This window comes from Acartia tonsa, chromosome 14, assembly GCF_053477335.1.
Source record: "Acartia tonsa isolate MP-2025a chromosome 14, ASM5347733v1, whole genome shotgun sequence".
NCBI classification, from domain to species: domain Eukaryota; kingdom Metazoa; phylum Arthropoda; class Copepoda; order Calanoida; family Acartiidae; genus Acartia; species Acartia tonsa.
Genome location: NC_137273.1, coordinates 34,737,227 through 34,754,924, shown reverse-complemented (window position 1 = coordinate 34,754,924; position 17,698 = coordinate 34,737,227). Strand labels below are relative to the sequence as shown.

The 17,698-nt window shown below is 32.2% G+C and overlaps 1 protein-coding gene across 5 annotated transcripts; it reads right to left on the bottom strand.

The window, feature by feature from the left end:
- Window positions 1-1,467: 1,467 nt before the first annotated feature.
- LOC145305785 (uncharacterized) lies at window positions 1,468-11,252 on the bottom strand. Of its 5 annotated transcripts, XM_080147589.1 has the most exons (8): window positions 11,145-11,252; window positions 7,071-7,141; window positions 6,859-6,878; window positions 5,895-5,964; window positions 5,379-5,526; window positions 4,930-5,012; window positions 4,555-4,603; window positions 1,468-2,121 (listed from the first exon to the last, which is right to left on the bottom strand). In XM_080147589.1, the coding sequence occupies exons 1-8, from the start codon at window positions 11,211-11,213 to the stop codon at window positions 2,074-2,076; spliced, it is 558 nt and encodes a 185-aa protein (XP_080003715.1). In that variant the 5' UTR covers window positions 11,214-11,252; the 3' UTR covers window positions 1,468-2,073. The 5 variants fall into 5 exon arrangements, with proteins under 5 accessions (XP_080003715.1, XP_080003716.1, XP_080003719.1 ...); XM_080147590.1 differs by lacking the exon at window positions 6,859-6,878 and having other exon boundaries at window positions 7,051-7,141; XM_080147593.1 differs by lacking the exons at window positions 6,859-6,878; window positions 7,071-7,141; window positions 11,145-11,252 and adding an exon at window positions 6,795-6,820.
- Window positions 11,253-17,698: the final 6,446 nt, after the last annotated feature.

The window sequence follows — 17,698 nt, the reverse complement described above, 5'->3', positions numbered from 1 at the left end:
AAAGCACTTGTTTTTCAGTTATAAGCATGTTCGTTTGTTAGATCATTGGTTAGTTTGTTTGGGGGTTTATTTTTTCACGTTTCACTTTATTAGCAAGTTTAATATAAGGTTGAGTTGATAAGTAGATAGTAAGCAGGGTGGAGGTTGGAGAATGTAGGGTGTTGGAGGGCCACAGTCCAAGATCTCTGTGGATTGTTGAGGACTTAAAAAATGTAGAAACTACATTTTTTAAGGCAGCCGCCAGTCAGCTGCAAGAATCTTGTAGCAGATTTATAAAGCTTCATACAGGTGCATGAAAAAGGCCCAGCTACAAAGCCTTTAGTATCCAAATGTATAAAACAAATGGAGAGTTAGCATAAAAAGGAAAGAGCAATTGGAGAGATTCTGGGGCCGCAAATGATATCCTTATTCACAGAGCAGATAAATGTTTAAATTTGAGTCTTATTCTCGGCTGACGTGCGGCCGCCGAGTCCTGGTTAGAACTAATGACCCAAAATTTGTTCCAGGACAAACGCAGGAGTCCCAAACGTTGGAGAACGCAGAAGTGTAACACATAATTTTTAAAAAAATGTTTGTTAACAAATTTATTTAAATTCTTCTTCGCTTGATAATTCCGCACACGGCCTTGTAAAAGTTTATGTCCCTAAAGATCTCGTAATTGGCTGGACTGACAATTTAAAAGGATGGTCATAGGCTTTTTGGGTGGGTGGTGCTCCCCCCAATACCCCCTCAAAAATAAATGGTATAGAAGAGGGTGGATTCTCCTAGTAGGGCTTCGGGCAAAGCAACTCGCGGCCATAAAAGACAATTAGTTGTCTACAATTAAGAAAAAACTGAGGAAATGTTTGCAAAATTTAAGAATCATTAATGTTAGCAAACAATATGCAATAAAACAATTAACAAAACCATTAATAATAAAAACAAGGACAACTAAGTTCAAAAGGAATATAAATAGAAGTGAAGTCCGTCAATTATCCTTATAATAAAGTAACAGGATGTCTGTTATTTTAAATAAGGGGTGATTTTGTTAATTATGATGTGTGTACATAAATTTATTGCCTATTTACATAATAAATATGATATTGCCATAATGGCATAGAAACATATTGAAAACGGTTTTCAATTAGCTTGTTTAAGATTAACTACGTAACAAACAGCTATTAATAATATAAAAGTTTAAGAATGGTTATTATTGTTTATTTTTAAAACAAAAAGTAGAATAATGCACTTTAACAAATAACAAATGCAAAATAACAAACAGAGGTGGATTCTTAAATGGTCGCTCGCTGGTGAGGCAAAATTTTGTGACAAATCCTCCAAAATTGCATAAAAAATCTACAAAAATTAGATAAAAGGGTTATTAACATAAGATTTTGTTTAATTTTTGTAGATTTTTATGGAGGTTTTTTTGCATAAACAATTTTGCCTCACCAGCCAGCAGCGATCCTAAATTTTTTCAAGATTCAAGAATCCACCTCAGTATTCAAACAAAACAAAACAAAATTTTATTTGACTAAAATTAGATTTAAGTTTTAAAAGCGAATTAAATGCTATGTGATTTTAAAACATTAAGTTTCAAATTTTTTGGAACTTTTTGATTGTATCATTTCTTAAAAATACCATTTTGGACTAAAAACAAATCTTTTCGCTATAAATTTTTTATTTTTTGCCAATTTTGTTTAAACACATTATTATCAACAGATACCTCTAACAAATATGGTAATTTTAAACAATGTCTATTGTCCCATTATAAACTTTTTTGAATTTTTACATATAATTCAAATAAAATGTTTTGTATCTTGTCAAAATATTACTACTTTAAAAAAGCCTTTAGAGACAGCTTACCGTTAGCAGCTGGCCGAAAAACATAAAAAGTTTAGGGTACATTATTAGTCCATTATTCTAATTTGACATAATTAGGGATTTTTCGGCAAAATTTTAAAAAATGTAATGCCTATAAAAAATGGGTTAAAATAGATAACTTTTGGCCGAATAATTCCTAATTATCTCATTATTTTTGTATCTGTACTATAAAGAGCTTCTTTAGGGTGTACTGTTAATTCATTCTGGTATTTAGATGTCATTAGGGTGGCCCGATTTCATCTGTTCTTCAGCCATAGCCTAAAAAAATAACACATTTATTTAAAATGTTAACAATCAACCATCGCTGAATCCGCTATGGTAGCCAGATCACGAAATTTTATTACAAATTTAAAGAAAAGTGTTCTAAAATCATTGAAGGGTTATTAACATAAGATTTTATTTGATTTTTTGGAGATTTTTTATATGATTTTGGAGGATTTTTACAAAGACAATTTTGGTGATCTGGTTACAATACTCGATTCAGTAATAATAATTTTTTAAGAATCCAACTCTAATCTATGAGTGAAAAGGGCTCTAGTCTTACTCTAAAAATCAATGACAAATTTCCATGAAAAACGACGCACTAATATACATAAGAATTGAACGCATCAAAGTCTGCTTCCGGCTATAATAGTTATTTGTCGAATGCGTATTATAGACAGCTTTTCGTGCATATTAAAATTTTGTTAGGTCTCTCGACTGGTATTAATTTTAAGATTTTTATTTAATTATTCATAGAGAATTGTCTGTAATTTGATGCGATAAATGATTTTTTAGTATGGGTGAGAACCAGTTTTATCCACTGGATATTAATCGGTTTCGAAGCTATATTGGAAAAGATTCCGCTACTCATATCGTCCTCTTCTTGTTAATTCCAAGAAAACATATTTTTCTTCCACTTATTTATCCCTGTACACCCAGTTGTAGTTCTGTACTGTAGTGTACTGTCTTTTTTTACAAGGACATACACAAATAATCATTGTCTTTTTTAACAATGCTAATCTATGGTAGACTTCAGAGACAAGGAACCAGCATTCTGCCAATTAATTTCAAGTGAAAATTAATTACAACCTTATTCTTTTTATTTCTCCCCACCATTCTGAGTCCTTTCCTATCGTTTTTCTTATTCGTTGGCCTAAAGTCATGGTTGGTACAAATTGATACAAACATCATTCACAAAAAGTTTTAATCTACATAGGAAGTAATTTTGTTTATCATAATTGGGAGTGAACTTAAAATCAATTTATCATCCATTGTCTTATTCTTTAGCTTCCCTAAATTTGTTAAAAATGTGAAGATTTTTTAAAAATAATTTCAAAATACTGCTGTAATTGTTATCATTACGGAAATATATATTTCTGTAAATACGAAGCTTTTTATTGTGTCTATAAAAATTACGCCATTCTGGCCAACCATTGGTCAATTAATATTTATACTGGCCTGCCATTGGTAATTGTATTGTATAGCGTCATTTTTTATAGGTACTATAAAAAGCTTCTGTATATAAGGATTTGGGGCATTTTAGTTTTTTTTAGTTGTCATATTCCTGTCTTCAAAACTTATCGTTTTGTATTAAGAATTACATAAAATTCACACACAAAAACATTTTCATACATGCCATGTAAGTTAGAAAAAGGGATACAGTGATAGTTGAATAAACGTTAAATGAATTTTATTGTGTCTTTGATAGACCAATGATTGGCTAATATACAGACTAAATCACCAATGGCAGTCCAATATACATTTAAATTGACCAATAGTAGGCCATTATGACGGTCATTTTTAAAGTAAAGTAAAAATCTTCAGTTTATGCCTTTTTCTTCCCATTTGTCAAGTATCGCTTTAAAACCGATTAATATCTATGGTTTAGAACCGGTTCTTAGTCATACTGAAAAATTATGTATAGCATCGTATTATGTTCAGTTTTCTACAAATATAAGAATGTACAATTATAAGATTAAAACCAGTTTTTTAGCACGTGCCTTTGGCATCTCGGTGCTAAAAACTGGTTTTCATCATATAATTGTACATTTTTATATCCGTGGAAAGCTGTTTATGATACGATGCGATAAATAACTATTATCATCATACAAAAAAAGCTAATTAGCCTATTACTTTATCCCAGAGAATTATCAAACAAGCTTTCAATCAAATAAAATCATTATCAAGAACATTTTCATCCATTAGTAGCAAAACTGTTTTAAACAATAAGATGATCAATTATGAATAAAAAGCTAGTAAGTGAGAGATAGAGAAATATATATTAGAAGAAAGAGACAACGAGAGATATCCTTATACTAAAGTAACAGGATGTCTGTTTGTCTGTGTGTTTGTGTGTCTGTGTGATTGTACCGAAGGATCTCGCTAACCGCTGAACCGGTCGGGTTCTCCTTTACAGGGTAGCTTCTTATAGGTCTCGGGAAGGTTTATAACTATTTTGGGGAAGGGTACCACCACCCTCGCAAAAGAAATCGCCCCTATAAAAAATCCCCCTCCCAAAAAAAATTGTTTTTACTAAATTTAAAATCTAAAATAATAAATTGGGTTATAAAATTCGACTCTCCTCTCCATAAGTAGCCGCTAGTATAAAATATAATAAAACCATTCTAGAAATTGTGTATAACACCGTTAAAAATCAGTTTGTAACTAGTGGAATTAAATTGGATTAGAAACCGTTTATAAATAGCTTACCTTAACAACAGAAATCATAGACTGCTTGCCACTATTACAGGCCTTGTATCTAAACAATTCATTTCAATATTTCATCTTTATATGTATTTATTCATAATTTTGACTCTAGATAGAGACAGCGTAAAGTGGCACCAAAAAAAAAGACGTCATACAATAAAGTTGACCAATTGAGAGGCCGGTATACACTGTAATTGACCAATGGTAAAATTTATATTAGCCTCTCTTGGGTTATTTTATCGTATGACGTCATTTTTTTGGTGCCACTTTACGCTGTTTACACTAGATAGACAGATAGATAGAATTAATTTTCATTTGTTGATGGTATTTCATCAAACTACGGACTTCATGTCTTATAGGATCTCAAGAACAGCCTACCTCCTATTGCACTGATAAAGGTCCTTGGAGCTAAGACCAAAGGTTGCAGCCATTCTAAAGGATTCTAATTCTGGTTCAGTGGTCTAAAATAAAAATTTAATATAAATATATACTAGAAACGTTAATAATACTATGCATAGGTAGGTCTTCCATACAAAATTTTACTAAATTGAAAATGTAATGGCCTACCGTTCCCTTTTTCTCAACCCAAAGGTGTACACTTCCCAAGTAAATTCCTTTGCACGCCACTGCATTAAACCTTTTTTTCACGCTCTATCGGTGTAAATCCCCCAAGTAACATCATTAAACAATCAAGGAAAGTTTTATTATCTAAACAAACAAATAAAAATTTGGAAAACCGGGCTGAGATTGAGAACTATAGGATCCTTGACATTATTCTGGGTCGGGCAGCCATGAGAGCGGTCATCTCACACAGAATATAAATATACCTGTAGAAGATTGAGAACAATAGGATCCTTGACATTATTCTGTGCAGCCATGAGAGCGGTCATCTCACAGAGATACTGTTTCCCACAATCAAATTCGTCCATGTGAGCTAGGTCCTCAATGCTTAGCTCCTTGACGTCCCTCTTCCCTCTAGAACACCAAAAAATTAAGTGTAAATTTATTTTACTTATGTTTCAAATTATCTCGTCACTAGAACTGAATCAGTTGCCTAAAAAATGACGACATACCATACAAATTACCATTGATAGGCCAATATACATAGTAATTGACCAATTTTAAAATGTATTCCGGCCTTTCATTTCTGCGTTGTTCCATGTTGTTCCAATTATTTAAAATAATTAAATAAGGAGGAAACGGGGGTTAGGGATTCCCGGAGGTGTTAGGCATTGAAAAAAACCTCCCTCCTTTTTTCAATTTATTTCAAAATAAGTGAGGGGTGTTCCTATGGTCGATGGGTAAATTGTAAGAAAGAACTAATATATTGAAACAATTCCGACCTGCGCGAAGCTCCTCGTCTTTTCTTGGCTTGCTGCTGGTTCAGGTTGGCTCTGTATTTTCCATTTGTAGCTGATATAAAATTTAATGGTTGTCATATTACTCATTAATCATGTATTCCCGTTCGCCTGTTCGTTCATTCGTAAGCTAATTTAAGGGGGCTATAAATCATATATTCTCGGCTAATATTAAGGATAAATATCTGAAAATCATTATGAAGATTTCTTTAATAAGTAACGCTTTTTGTACAAAAAAAAATTAAGACAAAGAAAAAGTAAAAGAGGTAAAAGAGAGTAAAAGAAGGAGTAACAAATGAGAGAAAGAGAGAGAGAGAGAAAGATACAGAGAGAGAGACAGAGACAAAGACAGAGAGACAGAGACAAAGACAGAAAAAGAAAGAAAGAAATAAAAAGAGTTAATAAAAAAGATAAAGTATGAATTTAAATACTGAGACCCATAGTGCATAGACAGACAAAATGACTTATAGAAAAGCTTCACGATCAAAAAAGGAAACTTACGGTTCAAATAAGCGCCAAACCTCATGCCCGCAATCATAGCAGTGGTTACAAATAAGATACTTACGGTTCAAATAAGCGCCAAGCCTCATGCCCGCAATTATAGCCATAGTTACAAATAATATACTTACGGTTCAAATAAGCGCCAAGCCTCATGCCCGCAATCATAGCCATAGTTACAAATAAGATACTTACGGTTTAAATAAGCGCCAAGCCTCATGCCCGCAATTATAGCCATAGTTACAAATAAGATACTTACGGTTCAAATAAGCGCCAAGCCTCATGCCCGCAATCATAGCCATAGTTACAAATAAGATACTTACGGTTTAAATAAGCGCCAAGCCTCATGCCCGCAATTATAGCCATAGTTACAAATAAGATACTTACGGTTCAAATAAGCTCCAAGCCTCATGCCCGCAATTATAGCCATAGTTACAAATAATATACTTACGGTTCAAATAAGCGCCAAGCCTCATGCCCGCAATCATAGCCATAGTTACAAATAAGATACTTACGGTTTAAATAAGCGCCAAGCCTCATGCCCGCAATTATAGCCATAGTTACAAATAAGATACTTACAGTTCAAATAAGCGCCAAGCCTCATGCCCGCAATCATAGACATAGTTATAAATAAGATACTTACGGTTCAAATAGGCACCAAGCCTCATGCCCGCAATCATAGCCATAGTTATAAATCCAAGATTCAGTGTAGTTACAGCGTTTATGTCAGCAGTCTAAATTGAAAAATTTTATAGACAGTTTTCCACAGATATTGAAATAAAAATTCATAAGATTTAATCTAGTTTTGTCAGCCCAGAGGGGCCCAAGGCCCGTGCTAATAAAACTGTTATTTATTCTATGATTTTTATTTTACTATTCGTGGGAAGTTGTCTACATTACTACATACAATTGTTGTATGGATCGGATCCAGTAATAATAGGTTTCTTAGCCATACTGAAAATAATGTTTTCTCGTATTTATTCGAATTCGGTGGATAGGAACCGGTTCTCATCCATACGAAAAACCTATGTCTAGCATCGTATTATATCCAGCTTTCTACGAATATACAAATGTACAATCATAAGATTAAAATCAGTTCTATTAGCCCGAGGTGCCGAAGGCACGGGCTAAATCTTATGATTGTACATTCTATATCCGCGGAAAGCTGTTTATAATACGATGCGAGAAATAACTATTCTTAAATTTTCTATCTTGTACGAGCGTAGATGTCCAGGGGAAGGGGGTAACAAGTGTATATATCTAGGGAGGGGGAGGGGGGGGGAGTGGTGTTAAAAAAGGTTTCACGTTTTGTACAAGAACTATTACTTCCAATAAAAGCGTAGCAATAAAAAGCTAACAATAGGTAATAACACCTTATATAATAAAAATATAAAAAAAAATTATTTTGATATGTAGTTATTTTATAAATACTCTCCCTCCCTTTATTTACTAAGTATATTTGCGATTACTTTTATTTAATGAAATCTTCCAATTTTTAACATTTACAAAACGGCCTGCTTTATTGCATCAAGATCCATGACAGATCTATATAGGAAATAAACGTCTATAAATGAGCTCGAGTCTTCCAATGGTAAAGTGTTTAAAACTCATAGTGCTCCAATAATCCTCATTAAACTCTCATTGACCAAAGCGATAGGACCTTTATTCTATTTGTTTATGGAATGAACTAAGTTTTTCACTTCATGTAGATATTTGAATTAAATTGAATTATTTAATCCTTATTTCATAAATAAAAAATATTCGTTCATAATAGAGTAAATCTAAGAAAACTGTATTTTAAAAGAATTCGATTGTGGCGACACTTCCTTTGTGTTAAAATATTGAAACTAAAATTTTAATCATATTAACCCTTTGGTGATGGTAATGTGAAAAAAATATAATTGAAAAAATCTTTTTAAAATCATTTAAATTAATAAAAATTTACTTCTTTCTTTTAGATAGTAATGGCTGGGGAGGAAAATAGATAATAGATTTGTACTTATAGAAAACTAGCCAATAGCGATATAGTTATATTGAGCCAACTCTAGTTTTAATAATATCAGGGAGGTGGGGTACAATGGATTCTAAATATTATACTAGTACTCAAAAATATTTGTTGGTTCAACCAATATGGGTTCTTTATGAAATCTTGATTGGTTGGTTCAAGTAACTAATAATCTAAATAATAACTAACTAATAATTAAAATTAATAATTAATAATTAATTAATAATTTATATTAATTAAAATTATTAGTTAATCTAAATTATTATCTAAATCTAAAGTTAAAATTTTGTTCATTTCTATTAGTATTGGAGATTCAAAAAAATTATCGTTTATTGTCTTATCCCTTAAGATTAATAAATAATTTGAACCTAGTAATAGTGTCTAACTTTTTATCTCTGTGACGTAACAAAATCCATTTTTTTAGGGGTTTCCTTTCCCACCTCTACTCTCATCCTTCGATTTTTGTTACGTCACAAAGATAAAAAGTTAGACAATATTACTAGGTTCAATAATTTTCCACTTTTTTCCAAATTTTTTCCCCAGCTATTTACCGCATTTATTTTTGGCTGAAAACCAAAAACACTTAACATGTACTTTACGCGAGATCAGATAAATTGCCGCCGGCAATTTCGTTGTCCTTGACCAACAGAAGGTTCGTTTGTATGCAGGGATCTAAAGGGATAAGACAATGGCCGATAAATTGATGTACATCCCCAATTATAATAGATAAAATTACCACTTCTATAGATTACAATTAGTGGCTGAAACGTTTGGACACTCAACTTAATGAACCAACAAAGCAAAATGCATTGAACAGTATTATATAACTTTTGGGACTAGTGTAATAAACAGCCCAATGCCCAATATTGCAAACCCTATTTTCAGCTACTCCGGTCAAAGGGAAAAGCGATATAATGTATAAACGATTTATACATTATACATTTAAAATTTTAATTTTTCAAATTTTGATTTTTTTGAAACTTTGAAGCTTTTTTAGCTAGTAGTAAATATTGAGATAGGACGCGGAAGCTAGTTACACTTTCAGAAACTAAAATTCAGTCTTTATTAAAACGTAGTACGAAGGTGTGCATTCAATTCTGCATATTATTTTAAAGTTGAAAAATGACACAATAACAATCCTAATAATAAAGTAGCAGAATGTTTGTCTGTCTGTTTGTGTGTACCGAAGAATCTCGCTAACCACTAAACAAATCGGGTTCTCTTTAACAAGGTGGCTTATCATAGGTCCCAGGAAGGTTTATAACTATTTTGGTGGAGGGTACCACCACGCTCCCAAGAGAAATCACAAAAAATCTAATTTTTTGATGTAAGAGACTTCATCGCAATATAACAAGGTATCGTAGATACTTGAATGCAATATAGGTAGGTATCATAAAGACTTTAACCAAATAAAAGTACCACTAGAGGCCTCTAGAGGCGAAGCCGCTAGTGTAAAATAAAGAAATAAGGTTTTATGTCTTATTAACATGGGTTCATAAATTTCAGAGAAACTTTTAAAATTACTCAGGTTGGTTTGAGGCTATTTTCCCAGCCCTCTCCTAGACACTAGGGGTGAGGCAAAAGTAGCGATATAAAGTAAAAAGAATTTATGTCTAAAATTAAATATCTAGGAAATTGCTGATATCAATGGGTTATTATTTTCAAGGAAGCTTTATGAAGGTCTAGATACAAAGCAATTAGTAACAAATAATGGGAAGGGGCAGTTAGGGCTTTTGTTATGTTAAGCGATTCTTATTATGTTATACATTTGCGGAAGTGTATGTACATAAAATCTAGGTTGGTCTACATATACATCTAAATGAATTAGTAGAGAAGCTACTGTATAATTTGCTTATACAATAACAGTATGGTTAGGTTAGGAAAGATTAACAAACCCCGTCTGGATAAGAGTCTCTTGCGGGGGCCACATTTTTTGTTGAAGAAAAGATTTAAAAGTCGAATTATAGAGGTATGATCAAATATTTTCATAAAATTTTTATCAAAGAAGGCATCACCTTTAGAAAAGCTTTAATATTCAAGTCTTAGGGTGGTTTTAGGCTTTTTGTATTCCTTCTTCTATAACAAAGACCCCCAAGTGAAATATATAGTGTAATAAATAAGACATAAAATGGCCATTTTTGGAAATAAATTTGAACTAACCGAAAAAAAACACATTTTCAAATAAATTTTTGTTGCCGTGGGCGATTAAAAAACTAGCATTTATAACATTAACAAGTATTATCCGGATATAAAAGGGTGTATGTTTGTTGCCGTTATACTGATATGGTTGTTTTTTCTTTGCAATGAAGCTTTTCCTATGTCCAGGGAAGGTTTAATACTATTTTGAAGGAGAAAACCTTCACCCTCCCAATAGAAATTGTCTCTAAATTTTTTTTAAATACACAAACAGCCATAAGTCCTTCTATAGTAGACATATAGTGTAAGCTATAAGGGATCTACAAGGGCAATACAATTGCCGATAAATTGATGTACATCCCCAATTATGATGCACATAATTACCCCTTCTGAAGCTTACAATTAGTGGTTGAAATATTTGGACACTGAACTAAATGAACCAACCAATCAAATTTCTATAAAAGTCACCATGGTTGTTAAACAAAGAATAAAAAATATGAAAATAAGACTTTGGGGACTAGTGTAATAAACAACCTAATATCCCCTCCCTCCCTGGTAAGTTATAGAGTAGCTACGCTACTTAAAGACGTACTAACCTGTGAATATGTAAATGAAACACAAACAGCTAAAAAGCATCCAACTATAGCCAAAAACAGGACCTTCATTTTGATATCTTTAGGCACCTAAAGAAAAGACATTTATATTAATGATGAAATTTTTGGAATAGTCCTTTTCGTGACATCGCACCTTAAGGGGCGATTTGTCGTATTTTTAAAATGGCTTTTTATAGGTTATTTTTATGTTAGATTAGGTTATATTGGGTTATGTGATTGCCCCACAGGGTTAGGTAATTTGCCCCGCAGGGTTAGAGCCCCCCGCAGGGGCTAGAAATAGGAGAAAACCTACTGTGAAAAATACGAATAATCGCCCCTTGAGGTGCGATGTCACGAAAGGGACAATACCCGAAATTTTTAAAAATAATAAAAAAAGACTGAGTAATGTCACAACCCGCAAAGTTTTACTTATGCATAATACTTTGTGACATGCATAACTACATCTTTTTTTTTATAAAAATGTTAATGTTTCATAATTAGTTAAATAGAAATTTTATCTTTTTTTTCCAGTACTTTGCAGCACTGCTAAAGCACGTAATTGACCTTGTTAAAAAAAACTAATTGAATAATTAGCCTAAAACGTCTATTGTTCATATTATAATTTTAATAAGGTAGGCATTTAATTAGTGTCTAATTAAATTGTTTTTACTGCGCTTATGAAGTAGCAACTTGTTAGCTTATACCGACAACTAAATTAATTCGAGAACAAAATATCACAAAACCTATACATGATTTTTAGCTGTCGTTGGGGGGCAACACTTAATAAAAATTACGACCTTTATATCTGCCCCCCAAATACTATTTTAGATTTATTTCGCCTGTTGGCTATACCCTTTTCCTGGCTAGTTGTATGCCCTAGAACGAAAGTTCTACAATGTTTTAGGGACTCGGGGCAGTTTTAATGCCATTATGTTTTAATTTGATGTTTTACTTTTTAAAAGCGAAGCTTTTCTATAATAAGGGTCGGTCCGTCCGTCCGTTACAGTTAGCTCTTTTTGTTAATTATAACAGGTTAGAATTGTCCGATTGATTTCAAACTTTGCATGCTGATTCCTGTATCAGTTAGGTGTGACTCGTTACCAGAAAGTCCGTACGTCCATTTTAAACATGCTGATTTTTTACTTTTTTGACAACAAATTTTTGAATGTTAAAATTTTCCTATTTATCTGATTTTTTAAATACTGATTCCTATTACAACAAAGTATAGTGTTATCAGCAAGGCATCTCTATAATCAAGTCCTAAAAACGTCAGTATGTCCTTAAACAGTAACATGTATTTAATCAGTTTTGCAACAAATTTACTTACAATTTTGTATAGACAGACATATGCATTAATATTCAGTTTATTCAGTTCTTACACTCTACGTGTGTTAATGTCCGTTTGTCCTTCCATTTCAGAGCTTTGCGTTTATGGATGTTGTAATACTTGTTAAGTTTTCTTTAGTTGATAAATACAATTTTTATTTAAGAATATTATCATCCTTGTTAATAAATTTTATAATTTTAATTTTATAGTCAAATAAATGCACATGTTTGATTTTGAATTTAAAAAATTAACCAAGCCTAACCTTGATTTGAAATGCTTTAATTCTTTTTATTGCTTTCAATAAAAACATGGATGACAACATCCATATAATCGAAGCTCCGAAATTATACGGTATAACAAATGAACATGAGCATTTTTAGAATATCAAAACTTAATAAGCACAATTGTATTTAAGCTTGTTGCAAAATTGCGTAAATACAGGAATCTGTAAAAGGACATAATAACATTTTTGGGACTTGTTTATAGATATGCCTCACTTTAAATATTGTACTTTGTTTTCAAAGGAATATTTTTTCTCTTCAAAAATCTGATGAATAGGATACGGACGGACGTAAACCCTAATTATAGAAAAACTTTGTTATTTTAACAGAAAATAAATTGCAAAACAAATTAAATTATGTTATGAGCACCAGGAAAATACCCTAGAATTACCTTGGACCAGTAGGTATATTCCCTGAAGAGTACGTATCACCCAATCGGTTCAGCGGTTACCGAGATCTTAAGCTTCAGTTCTACTTTGTATTACAGATAAATCTCTCTTCTATTGGACAAAATCTTTCTTATTATTTATTAAGATTTTAGTGTACGTTCACTCCCATATATTCTCACATCTCATATAATTTTTATAATCGCAAAAAAGACACATTGATTAGAAGGAGATTAGCATTAACATTATTGGATATTTTAATTAGAGGATTTTTTTTCTCAATATTTTTCAGTTAGAAGATTTTTCTTGCAATATTTTTAAAAAATATTGCAAAACATTTAAAGCATTGAAAAATACATTGACATCCTAATCTTAATAGGAGTCACTTACACTGCCTAGTTCGTGTAAACCTTGAAAACCTAATTTTCTTGGGAATCGCTAAATATTAAATGTTTTTTAGCAGTGCAGTGGAAACATTACTTCAATGATTTGGGTCAGTTGTATTTGAATTGCCGAAAGTGTACATATATTCCTCGGCGTTTCCTCATTCTATCTCAATATTTAATATTGATTACTAACTAAAAAAGCTTCAAAATTCCAACAACAAAAATTCAAAATTTGAAAAATTTAAATATTAAATGTATAATGTATAAATCGTTTATACATTCAAATTTTGTTTTTTTGGAAGTTTAAAGTTTTTTAGCTAGTAGTAAATATTGAGATAGGATGAGGAAACACCGAGGAAACTGTGTACACTTTCGGCAATTTAAATTCAACTGACCATGATTTTATATTTAGATTCTAGCGCGAAAATATCACGAAATAGTAATAAATGGCTTAGTTTTTCCCAGTGGTGTATAGGGATATGAAAATGTACGAAACATTGATATACATCCCTAATGATGTTAAACAAAATTATCCCTTCTCTCAATTTAAGTTAATGGTTGAAAAGTTAAAACATTACTTTTTAAAAATCTATTTATAATTTACTAAATGCGCCCAAAGTTTTTGAGCCAACGAATAAGATAGCTTAGATAAAAAACTTGAGTACCAGTGTACTTTACAGTCCAATGTCTCCTCCCTCCCCTGCCTTTTCCCACACTTTTTCCCGTACTTTACAAGCTAGAATATCAATAATACAAAGTAGAATGATGTCTGTCCGTCCGTCCGTCCGGCCGTCCCGTACGATCTCGGTAACAACTGAACCGATCAGATTCTACTCTTCAGGGAATATACCTACTGGTCCTGTGGTGGTTTTAGGCTATTTTTTTTTCTTTTTTTTTTACATATTTTTACGAATTTTGCGAATTTTTTTTTCTTCGGCTGGGTGGGTAATAGAAGATTTAAGCCCCTAGAGGCGAAGCCGCTAGTATTAGGTATAGTAAAACCGAAAAAAACTTTATTTTTCACAATTATAGATAATGATCATATCTAAATGGTAGGATTTGTTTGGACTTTTTAGTAGCGGATCCACAATATAAATAACATATGTCGTCTGCATCTGCTTAATGTTGTTACATCTGTCCCCTCCCTTCACATTCCGATTCGCGGCTCTAGATGTTAGTTGCGCAACCCCTATTCTATAATACAAAGTGTAACGTTTTCTATGCGTATGTCCGTCTGTCCGTCCTGATGACATCGCTAAACACTATGCTCTGCTTTTAAAAGCATATAAGAAGTGGAATAATCTATTTTTAGGATTTTTCGAAGGGAGTTAAACAAACCTTTCCCAAAAAAAAATAAATTAAATATGATAATAATATTATATTGAATTCAGACGAGGCCCCTGGAAGCTATTGTCGAAGCCACTAGTCTTTAGAAATAAGGCGTCAAGGAATATGAAACGTAAATGGCTGTTTATGTGTCAAAAGCTCAACGCGTAACTAGCTTACAGTTAACTTCCACTTAAATATCACTTTGTTCTCTAAATATTAAAGTTAAAGTACGCCAATAAGAAATAGCTAAACCTGAAAGTTAAAAAGAGAAAAAAATATAATTTTTAATGTAAAAATTGTAATAAAAATTTTAACGTACCTTTTCTCGGCGACTTTACATCCAAAACTGACGCATTTACAAAAATTCAAGTTTGACGCATTTCTCACCAACCATCTCCAAGAATATGATTAAGCAGTTTTTTTTGCATATGTACGTAGTACATACTGTTCGTCTATCCATCTATCTATCTAGCTATCTAGCTGTCTATCTATCTATATAGTCTATATCATAACTATCTAATTATATGTATTTCTTTTAAAACAGCCAATTTATCTGAACAGCAAAAGCATCGAGGGGACTCTGCATACTGAAATGGGTAAGAAGAGGTCAGAAAAATAGCCTTAAACCATCCAAGGGCTCAAATATAAAAATATAAAAATCCATACAATCCATAATGAAAAACTTGGGGCTGGTGATGGGTTCGAATCAGATGTGCGAGATATCAATGATACCAGAGATGGGTTTTTGAAAGATGAATGCCGCGTTTTTTAGACATTATTTAGACATTGATTGATTGAACGAAGACGATAGGATTTCAACAGAGTATACAACTTAAGAATTCAAAATTTTAAAACTATTATTTTAGCCATTTGTATAATGTCTAATACAGCTCTAAAAAGATGCTTTAATAAATATGCAGCAAAAATTGATTGAAGATAATTTGTTTTTCTTCTATGAAGGCCGTACCAAAATAAATTTTGCGAATGGAAAAAACGCGGCATTCATCTTCCAAAAAACTATCTCAGGAAAAATTGACAGATGTGACTCAATACGTACAGAAAAGATATAGGACTTCTAAATAAACGTCTTGTAAAATAAGAGTAAAATTTACTAGAATAATTAGGAAAATAAGTCTTGGCTAATAAAAAAAACGAAACAATGCCAAGAAACATGGTCAAAAATGCATTATCATTGAGTACGTTTTTGTTCAAGATTAAATGATAGGTTGCATTATAGATATGTAGGTCGTAGATGCATAAATCAAGAAAGCAGCATTTTCATTTTTAATAGTGAAGCGCTAGAAAATGTCATGTGTGACGTCATAAAAAAAGTCTGTTATCCATCTCTTTTTTAGGGGTTTCCTTTCCTTCTTCTCTCATCCCTCTTTTTTAGACACATTTTTAATAGCAGATACTCTCCTATAAGCCTCTAGAGCACTTGTGGTAGGGGTGGGGGAAGTAACCCCCTGATCCACACCCAATATTCAATTTAAGTTTGAGAAATTAAAATTTATTTTGTTTTTACCCTCTTCATAATAGTTGAAAACTTTTCCAATAACAGGTTACATTGTAAAGAACCATATCGGTTTTTCTTCATAGCTTTGTCTCTCCCCTTTCTTCTCTTTTAAAACTCAAATTAATAACTAAAGATTTAGAACCATTTCAATCTTTGCTTTAAAGTATTCATTGATAATTTCGGTCGTTTACGAGATCTTATTGAACAAACATGCATACCCATATTTGTAAAACCTTTGGACACTTTCTTTTGCCTTATAGATAAAATTTCTAGTTTTACCAGAATAGAAATTGCATTTTTTAAAACAAGGAAAGCAACATCCATAAAGAAGCTTTATAAATCAGATGAAAAAAAACTGATTTTTAGATTGACAAAGTTTTATTTTTAATTTTATTTAGAGATAACTTTTTTAAAACAACAATGATATACATACTTATTATAAACTTATTATGCTTATCCTATAGTATTGTTCTTTTATTAGAGTAAAGAAGCTAAAATGTTACCACAATGGTTTCAAATCGAGAGGACAATTCTAAGATGGCTCAAATTACAGACAGATAAAACACTAGAAAAGTTTCTCCAGCCGCAGCTCAGTCTAAATACCCGCTGTTTTTATTTAGGAAGCTACTAATACCACAGAAGCTGTCCGCAAAGTTATGCAAATCCTAAAAAAATGTTATGGCCGCAAGAAAATTATTTATACGAAGTTAAAATACTTTTTTTCAAACAATCTGCTTTTAAGCCGTCCTAATTTATGTTTAATCTTATACACAGCTGCCACCAAGTTATAAATCCGCTGTTGCAAGCCGCTTCCACAGCCGTGAGATTTATGTTCAGTCTTGTACATAGCTGCAAATAAGTTATATATATGCGCACTTGCAGCTGATTCACCAAAAATTGATATGAGGAAGTAGATTCACTCCCCCCCCCCCATAACTTCCAACACACATATCTTGCACCAACATTTTTTTATATGCAAAAATGGTTATAATATAAAAGCTCAAGTAATATCTCTTAACCCGCAACCCTTTTTTTGTAGGTAAGATAGAGAGCTATGACTTCATGACCTTATAAGTTTAGTTATTATTCGTCGGCAAGAGTTGATTTTACAGGGATATCTGGTCTGTATCGGTCGTGTTGTCCGGTCAAAGTCGGTTAGGTAATTTCTCTAAAAATGCACATGAACCACCAGAAAAAAAGTATGTTTCTATCTGTAACAGGGACCGAGGGGGGGGGGGGGGGGGGGCTCCGATCTATTAAGGTGCGAATTATGGTTAAATAACCTTGACGTATATACATCATAGAGGTTTAGTGATATAAAAACTAACAAGG

Excerpts from the sequence above, each read along its gene's own strand:
- LOC145305785 (XM_080147590.1), bottom strand. The coding sequence starts at position 11,213 with ATGAAGGTCCTGTTTTTGGCTATAGTTGGATGCTTTTTAGCTGTTTGT. Across the intron at positions 5,527-5,894 it reads AGACGAGGAGCTTCGCGCAG|AGGGAAGAGGGACGTCAAGG; the intron begins GTCGGAATTGTT and ends TTGGTGTTCTAG. Across the intron at positions 4,604-4,929 it reads CTTTATCAGTGCAATAGGAG|ATACAAGGCCTGTAATAGTG; the intron begins GTAGGCTGTTCT and ends TGAATTGTTTAG.